Source organism: Coffea arabica, chromosome 6c (genome assembly GCF_036785885.1).
Source record: "Coffea arabica cultivar ET-39 chromosome 6c, Coffea Arabica ET-39 HiFi, whole genome shotgun sequence".
Taxonomy (NCBI): domain Eukaryota; kingdom Viridiplantae; phylum Streptophyta; class Magnoliopsida; order Gentianales; family Rubiaceae; genus Coffea; species Coffea arabica.
Genome location: NC_092320.1, coordinates 1,476,654 through 1,486,426, shown reverse-complemented (window position 1 = coordinate 1,486,426; position 9,773 = coordinate 1,476,654). Strand labels below are relative to the sequence as shown.

The 9,773-nt window shown below is 38.9% G+C and overlaps 1 protein-coding gene and 1 pseudogene across 1 annotated transcript; one reads left to right on the top strand and one right to left on the bottom strand.

The window, feature by feature from the left end:
* Positions 1-2,885, top strand: LOC113692529 (aldose reductase-like; annotated as a pseudogene).
* A 224-nt stretch (positions 2,886-3,109) lies between these two features.
* LOC113692054 (probable protein phosphatase 2C 65) lies at positions 3,110-5,489 on the bottom strand. Its single transcript, XM_027210392.2, has 5 exons — positions 5,243-5,489; positions 4,539-4,895; positions 4,318-4,435; positions 3,987-4,210; positions 3,110-3,898 (listed from the first exon to the last, which is right to left on the bottom strand). The coding sequence occupies exons 1-5, from the start codon at positions 5,456-5,458 to the stop codon at positions 3,455-3,457; spliced, it is 1,359 nt and encodes a 452-aa protein (XP_027066193.1). The 5' UTR covers positions 5,459-5,489; the 3' UTR covers positions 3,110-3,454.
* Positions 5,490-9,773: the final 4,284 nt, after the last annotated feature.

Sequence of the window (9,773 nt, the reverse complement as noted above, 5' to 3'; positions counted from 1 at the left end):
CAATTAAAGAGCTTTTGTTAGAATCTTACCTCCTATGATCGGATTCTGTGAAACTAAAATCGACCCTACCTCGACCCTACGTGGATCCGATTTTACAAACCTTGGTCACAGCCAGAGTCCGGTGGCAGTCGGCGCTTTCATCTCATCTCATTTCTGTTGGCGTATACGACTGCTCCCTTCGTATATCATATTCAGAGACTCGCCAGAGGTTGGGTTTTCATCTCACCTCGTGGCGCCCTGTTTCGTCCATCTAATTTCCTACCGAGTCTTACTTGATTCTAAGCAGAATAGACTGCCCATCTGGGCTACTGTTAGTAGTAACTGATAGTATTTGATACCGCAGAGGAGACCTGAAAGAGAAGAATGGCTCAGGTCACATTCACCACACATGGAGAGAGGATGCAATCCTTTAAGCTTTTGAGCGGCCACGCCATACCTGCCGTGGGTTTAGGAACCTGGAAATCTACCTCCCCCCAAGCTCAGCAGTCAGCACCCTGTTTACTCCGCCATTGTTGAGGTACGATTACAATTGCAATTTATCTATTCCTGAAAATTACTCAGTACCGTAATTATATGTTTGTTGGGGTGGGTGCAGGCTGGTTATAGGCACGTGGACACTGCAGCAGAGTATGGAGTTCAAGAGGAGGTAGTACCGTGTCATTTGAAAAGAGATAGAAGAGCCTTTTGTAAATCTGAAATTCCAAAGTCATTCAATCTTTTTTGAATTCTTGGATTGTAACCAACTTACCTAAAGAAGGAAGAAATTAAAATATCATAGTCGTATTTAGAGGGCACTGCTGACCTGTTATTTCAATTGAACTTACATGGAACATCTTCATCGTTCTCATGCATTATCCTCATGTGCCATCCAAAATATAACAGCTGGAAACTGGAAAGCCGTGTTCAGTAATTCCAGATGTCTAGTTGGTTAGCTGTCTGATTTTCTGTCTTCGTTTAGGTTGGGCTGGCAATCAACAGAGCTGTACATGCAGGAGTTGACAGGAAGTCTTTGTTTGTGACTTCTAAGTTATGGTAAAATTAGGATTAATTTTTCACCTTCGTACTCCTTGGTGAGTAGTACCTGCGGGTGCAAGCCGAACTAAAGCCGCTGTATTGGCATCTCTTGTAGGTGCGCTGATTTGTCCCCCGAAAGAGTCCGTCCTGCACTGGAGAAGTCACTCCGCGAGTTGCATCTTGACTACCTTGATCTTTACCTGGTAAGTTTGGGGCAGTATAGCTCAGCTCTTGGGTTTATAACTTTATATTAAAAACAGTAAATGAATTTCCAATCTAACACTCCTCCATATTATTTCACTACAGATCCATTGGCCATTTCATCTGAAAGAGGGAGCAAGTAAGCCTCCTAAACAGGGGGATGTCATGGAATTTAACATGGAAGGGGTTTGGAGGGAAATGGAGAAGCTTGTGAAGGATAATCTTGTGAGAGACATTGGAGTTTGTAATTTCACGCTCAAAAAGCTCAGCAAGCTACTAGGTCTTGCTCAAATCATGCCGTCTGTATGCCAGGTAACCAGGTTTTATCATAAGAATAGCCCTCTTTTAGTGTCTGCATGTAAGCGTCCCCGTGTGTGTGTGTGTGTGTGTAGTATTGTTATGCTTAGGTAATTGATCCTATTTGTTTATGAAGTTCAGATGGAGATGCACCCTGGATGGAGGAATGATAAAATGCTAGAGGCTTGCAAGAAGAACGGCATCCATGTCACTGTAAGGACTAAAAAATCTGTTCCTTTTCTGAATTTTTCTTCAGGGTTTGACTTATGATGATCACACCTTGTTGGGGTTCTTTTTGGGCAATGAATGGGAAGAGGAAAAACACAAAATTTGGCTGCGAATATTGCATAAATTTCAGGCATACTCACCCCTGGGTTCAGAAGACCACGGCCGAGATCTTATCCATGATCCTATAGTGGAGAAGGCGGCATGGAAGCTAAATAAGAGTCCCGGGCAGGTGCTCGTGAGGTGGGCAATCCAGAGAGGGACTAGTACCATCCCCAAATCAACCCACCTTGACAGGATTAAAGAGAACATAAGGGTATCTGAATGGGAAATCCCTGAGGAGGACTTCCAAGCTCTTTGCCGTGTTCCAGATCAGGTATGATCGTCCCCTCTCTGCAGAAAAATGACGCCAGTATTACTGGGGCGGGTCCTGATTACAAATGTGTAATTTGGAGTTTTAGCAGCAATACCTTTGCACTTGGAAAGTTTCAGCACAAAAATCGGCTACCAAGACAAATTAAAGCTAAAGTTTGAAGAGTAAATGCGTTGCATGGAAGTGTCATAAATGGTTTAGTGACTGCCCATCATCTTTGTTGAAATTAAATGAAATGATAGGAAAACTTTACCTGGATCTGCCTTTATGATTGCAGAAGCGAGTTTTGGATGGCGAAAATCTGTTCGTGAACGAGACTGATGGACCATATAAGAGCGTGGCAGACGTCTGGGACCATGAAGACTAGATACTACTAGTCATTCATTCGTTTTTCCTGCGATGTTAAGTTTGAGAGGGTTTGATAACTTAAAATGAGCTGTATGGAAATGCTGGTGGCAGATTTCAATTTTAGTCGAGTCAGGGACAAATTCTGTTTCGCTTTTTTTTTTTTTTTTTTTTGTTTTTTTCTTGGGTTGGGGGTGTTTTTTAGAGAGAGAGAGGGGGGCGGGGGGTGGGTGGGTGTGTGTTTTCTTCAGGCGCTTGTGTTTCTGTTCTTCTGGTACTGGATTGGACCTGCTTTGGGAGTCCACCGATGACTAGTCTCTGCAAATTAAAAAGCAAGACCATGGAACTCCGAAACCTTTCAGGAGCAATATCGTCCACCCCTTTTTTCTAACAAAATTTATGGATATGTCCAAGTCTCATTAGATTCAAAGCCTTTCTGGTAACTCACAAAATGCGTTCCCATTCTGATCTCCGATTCATTTTTCTTTGTTTCAGGATTATTTCCTCGTGGCATTTGAAATATAACATTATACTAATATATATTGAAAATCTTGGTATGTTAGAAGAAATTACGCAACCAAATATGAAACATTTAACATTAAAAAAGCATGATAGATGCAAACATTGCTTCGACTAGAAAGGCTGGCAGCATATAAGTATGACAAAAGGCCCGACAGTCCCCAAAGTAAGCGAGAGTAGAATGGATGGAGCCTGAAACTGACAACGATAAGGATACAGTAATGCGTATGACAATGGAATGAATTGTTATTATTCAGGGCCATGCAATGCAATGGTCCTCTAATTGGTCCTTGTTCCTTCCACCTCTCTATCCATATCCATATCATCTACTAGCAAAGCACCTCATCGATTTCTAGCCTGTATCGTATGTTATGTTATGATGATTTCAATTGTCAACTCTTTTTTTTTCCCCCTCCCTCCCTTGGGCTCTCCTACAGAATGTTTTGAGATCAGCAGAATGTTGTGGCGTCTGAATGCTCATTATTGAACTTTTTCTAGGTTCCCTGTTGGATGTCTTCGATTTCTAATGAGGGTTTCCCGACTAGATGAGCTCCCTGAAGAATCCGCCGATTGCTCGCCTTTTGCTCCCTGAACATCGTGGGTTGGCTTTTCTTTAACTTGACAGTTCAAAACGGTATCCAGGCCATCGTCACTTCGCGAGCTTGATACATAATTATGGGATACAGGACCGAGCTCTGTATAGTTTAAGCTGAGTTCAGTCACTTCTGACAGGGACTTGGTCAGCAATGGTCGCTGGCGCTTTAGGAACAGGCATACGACTGCGCAGTCATCCATCTTGGCGCATGGATATTTATATCTCCATGCTCGAATGGCACGATCTACCAGAAGTTTGGCTGCCGTGGATCGCTTCCTTGCAGATGCAACTATTCTTACCACCTCGTTGTTTGATAAAACATCCCATATCTGGAAAAAAAAAAAAGGATGCAACGACAAGTTTAGTAAACTGGGTTGAGATCTTAATTATAAAGCCTATTTCTATTCGAGACCTTACCCCGTCAGTTGCTAAGACCACAAATTCATCTCTCTCTGTGAGCTTTCTGTAAAATACTTCAGGGGTTGAAATGAGGCCGAAATCTTTTAAGCAGAAGTCTCCAAATGCTCTTGCCATGGCAAGACCTGGGCAATCTTCATCAGGCATCCATATCCTGTACACATTCGGTTCTCCTTCCATCGCCATAACTCTGCCTTGGCAACTTCTAATCCGTTCAGCTTCACCTGGATTACAAGAGATGATCAGAACTAGTAATACAAAGAAAGAAGCTGTAAAAAAATGCAACATTAGATTCCCAATTGTTCTGCTTTTGTTGGAAGGAGAGACGGACTTGGTAGGTTTGGTTTCAAATCAACCGTCAGTTGCTCGGCAACGAGCAGATCCTGGTCATCTCTGGTACACATAACAGCTCGAGAATCTCCCAAGTTGGCAATGATCAGGTGCTCTCTCTGAAAGAGTTGACTAGCAGAAAAGCATAAGCAACACGCACCAAGGAGACTTTATTATAACTACTACTTTCTAAAATTCATTCATGGCAATGTATAATTGCACCTGTTTAATCACTGTCACTGCAGTTGTACCACTGCAGTAGCTCTCAATACCGGCGTCACCTTCAAGTTCTTCATCCATTTCCTTGAAGGACTTCAATATACGAGCTTTCCATGAAGAATAGAATTGATTCTCAGACTTGTCACAATCATGACTGCTACCGTCACCAAAATTGCCAGCATTTTCATCACCACCACTGCTTGCAGCACTGATATTAAAACCCTTAGATGCTGATGATGATGACGACGATGAAAGTTTGGAGGGCAAGAGATCACGCACATAACGTGCCACAACGTGGCCGGATGGACCATGTCCGTCAAAGACACCACAAAAGAACATGTCCCTCTCTCCTGTGAAGCTCTGCAGATAACAAGACATTCTAGAGCACATGAGAGCTTCAACGCAAATAACTCGATGGACGGGCATCATCGTACTTTTCAAAGATCATGCATGGTATAAATACACAGCTTGAGCTACCCCTATATATTGAGTTGGATACTCGATCGAGAGACGGGATTAAGAAATATAGTCGAGGTGGAATTAAAAACGACGTGAAGAAATATGCAAGTGAACAGGAAAAATGAGAATCATAATTGCCCGGTGGGAGATAGGAATTTGGAGCATTCCCGTTCGATGAAATAGACATCCATTCTGAAATCAACATCCAGAGAGGAAGAAAAGAGAGAAGAAAAGAAAGGGGATCAAACCTCCCATACTGTCATGGCATCTTGGTTGGTTCCCTTTTTGCCTTGTTGAATAAACGTAGAAATGTACTTGGACGATCCTTGAAGCCTCACACGAGCGCCATGATCGCCTCTTCTTACGTAAAGATCCTCGTCTTCGATCGTTTTCTCTACAGCCTCGTCCGCAGCATAGAAACCGTCAAACCTTTCAATCCGTTGGCACGAACAACATGCACCCATGTCCGCCTTCCTCTGGAGATGGCCTTGAAGCTAAGACCCAACAAAATGCATTTCTCCAGTCAAAAGCCCACAAAAACAAATTAAAAAGTCATGATATGATATGATATGCTACCTGTGAATTCGATGGTATGGGTGCATGAAGAGGCAAAGGGACGCTAACTTTCAATACTCAGGCAGCAGATGGAAGTCGATATGATACGGGCTTTCATATTGTGGTGGTGCGTTTTGGGACAAAGACGAACAACAAAAAGGGCCAATCACAGATTTTGCCCTTTCATGAACCCCATTCTTGTTTGTTGAGATGTATTCAACATAACAACAAACATGTACTACTAGTATTTTGGAAGAAATAATATACAGAATTATTTTTCAATTATCGAGAGGCTCTCCTTTAGATCAACAACAAGGTCAGAAAGAAGAGTTCTTTTGCTGACAATGCGGTGCGGCCATGTGATGCGACGTGAGACACAGTCATGCCCAAATTCGCATATATACCCTCGATCTTACTGCGTCTCTTATCGCGGGAAGCCTCCCATTCTCTCTCTTCCCCCTTCCCCTCTTTTCTCCTATTTTTCTGAGTTCTTATCGCTAATATCCGTTCTACTATATATATTCTTGCCTAGCCTTTCTTCTACCATTCTTGTCCATGCGTCTACAATTCAACTACTTCGATCAAACATTAACGAGAATCATGACATGAATAATACTACTACTACTAGCATAATCTTTTTAACCCAAAAAAATAAAATTAAATTAATCACAGTAATGATATGCCTTGTTTGGATTCCTTGTTTCCGTCGAAAAATATTGTCATTTTCCGTGATCATATTTACCTATCACCTTTTTTTCTCACATATATCAAATCGCTACAGTAATTTTTTCATGAAAAATGACGGAAAATGCAATCCAAACACAAATTAGGTTGTGTTTGGATTGAATTTTCCGTCATTTTTCATGGAAAAACCTTGTTTGGATTGCTTGTTTCGGTCGAAAAATATTGTCATTTTCCGTGATCACATTTCTCTATCACATTTTTCCCTCAGATATATCAAATCGCTACAGTAATTTTTTCATGAAAAATGACGGAAAATGCAATCCAAACACAACCTTACTGTAGCGATTTGATATATATGAGGGAAAAAGGTGATAGAGAAATGTGATCACGGAAAATGACAATATTTTCCGACGGAAACAAGCAATCCAAGCATGGCTTAGTGTTTCCGTAGCAACTTGATGAAAACACCATGATGTACTAGAGTTTTTTAACAATTTTCAATGCCAAAATCGTGTTAATTATAACAATTCGAACTCTGGACCTAATAGCTCCACCCCCAACTGCCACAATTAATCGCAACATAAGCAACTTGATGAAAACACCATGAATTGGAGTTAGTTTTTAACAATTTTCAATGCCAAGATCGTATTAATTATACAATAAGATTTAAATCCTAAAACACTTCACCCCCAACCGTAAGATTCAATATTCGAATTCTAAATTTGGCAACGGGAACAAATCCTTTTTCATGGTCATGTTACGATGAACCTTTAACTAAATTATGTGACAAATTAGCAAAATGAGCCAACTCGTTCAGGCGCTATGGTAATACGGAGGAAGCACTCGTCATTTACTCGGTAGACCATACAGCACCAATCGTAAATGACGGAAATCTAGTCGAATCAAAACAAATGATGAATCAGGTGGTCCATAATCTCTTCTTTAGGCAGAGTAATCATGGGGTTTAGGCCATGGGGACTCCCACCTTTCTATCTTCCACTAGAAATTTGTACGATCACAACGAATGAAACTAAAATCAAACGAACATCTTCAAAAATGTAGGTTGTTAACGTGGCAACTTCTTAAGGATGCTTCATGACGATTTACTAATATCATGCCACACCCGGCGGCGCAGCCGCATGTTGTTGAGGGTGTGTAATTGCCCCTTCAACTTTGGAAAAATTGTTTTTTAGACTTGGAAAGTTTAGAAATTCTTAGAATTGCTCCTCGTTTAGAGTTCTCTTTTCTGAGTGCATTGCCCCTCAAAATCTACAAAATTCTCTTTTTTTCTAGCGCATTAATCACTACCCTTCACAAAAATATTAAAAATATGAATATTAATCCAAGCATAGACCCTGTCGATGTTTCTAAACACAAATTGGTAACGTGATTTTTATTGTTAAATTTGAGTATGATTTAAACTTAAAAACATATTTTACATAAGGAAAAAAAATGTTTATTTTACATAAACCTTCATTTAACTAAATTCATTATTACTGCATACTATATGCTGTCGGAGATTAACCTCTTTTGACCTTAGGATCTTAACATTGCCACTACCCACGGCAGTCCTTTTTTTAACTTAAGCACTACAGTGTAAAAAGGAGAAATTGTTCAAAATGTTCCTTACAAATCATTAAATAAATTTTTTCATCCTTCATTTTTAAAATATTAACTTCACATTACTTATAAATTATGTCGGTAAAATTTGGTCCCAATATAGGCTTTCGATCACTTTTTACCCTGCAATTCATCACGTAATCCATATATAGTCATTTTTCTTAAAGGCAAAAAAAATTAGATCCCACTTATAGTTAAACAAATGACCAAATTCATATTCAGTTTTGTCCCTAAAAAAATAGTACTGATCTAAACTAAATTTTTTTCCTAATAAAATAAGATTGGACGCAATGTATATTTATTTTTGCCACTAAAAATGTGGAATTTAATATTTTTGTACATAAAAGTGACTATATTATATGGAGAACATGATGATTTCAAAATAAAAAGTTAGAATATTAGACATGTTCGGAAAGCAACTTTTCAAAAAAAAAAAAATTGTACATTTTCTGTTAGCGCATTTTCCAATTATCTTTCTAACTCACGTATATCAAATTGTTATGGTACATTTTTTTACAGAAACTCCGGAAAATAGCAACCCAAACGGATATGGTTAGGACTAAATTTTGCAAACTTAAGTTTGTAAAGAATGCAAAGTTAACATTTTTAAAAGTGAAGAACGAAAAAATTCATTTGATAAAATGTGAATGACATTTTAAATGATTTTCCAATACAAAAACACTAGTATATCCAACAAATGTTTGCTAAAGCTTTAAATACAGCAATAACACGTCAAAGTTTCAACAAAAATTCCAGTTGAGAATCCAGTTTCTTTAAGCACACAGAGCGCTGGAAGGAAACGAAACATTCTAGACAACGAACCACAAACCAAAAGATCGCTTGAACTCCTTGGTCATCCCCTCTGTAAAGCAGCTACTATTTCCAAATCCGGGGTCCTCCAATATTAAATTAAACAATACAACAAAAAGCGCAACCGGCAAATCTTACATGAAACGCCAGCAGAAGGGTATAATATTGCCATCCAAAAGTGTTAGCTCAGCAGCAGAATTTTTGAAAAAGCAATTCATCTGAAATAAAGTGTGCGCTCAAAAACAAAAAAAAAAAAAAACCACTCCAACCTGTCCCTTGTCCCACTTCCTGCCACGTGTTTATCACAATAAATGATGTTTTACAGATTCTTCTATCTTTCTCACAAATTAATTTAATAGAAATGGGTAAATCATCATCATCCTCACAAACTAGGATGGCTTTGTACTGACAGCGTGGCCGAATTTCCTCGTCTTCATTCTTAAAAACGTAATTAGATTCAATTTGTACTATGTATATCATCAATGGATAAATATGTTCAATCAATCGTTTAGATATTTTCTATATTACCATACATATAGTTAAGAAATCAAAATTAACATCATATCAGATTTTTTTACGTTTCACATTAAAATTTCTACAAACAAATGCTACATTTTTGTACGAAAACAAAATTCCCATTAGCTCTAAGTTCATTTGAAAATCTAACATAAAAAGACCAAAGAAAAATTTAGAAGAATACTTAGTTGTTGATGGCTATTAATGCTCTCTTCTTAACAAATCTTCTCTCTTCTCCATGCTAGCAAAAGCACATAAATTTAGACCTACTAGCAAAGAGGCTAATATGGAGAAGAATGTACCGATGGCTGCTTAGAAAATGCAGAAATTAAATCAAGTAATTAATGGGGGTTTTGCAGTTTAGCATGACAAAAAATGATTTTTGACCCTACAAATTTGGCTCACTTGCTTTCAAAAAAGGAAGAATCCACGTGGCAGCCAATGGTAACAAGGGACAGAGGATGGCAAGTCCGTTGAAAACATCCACAGTATTAGATGGCGCAACGGATCTTCTGCCCTATATTCTGTGTCATTCTCTATCTCATTTTTTATTATATTGCTATTTCTCCTATATAAACACCATGTTTTAGTTCT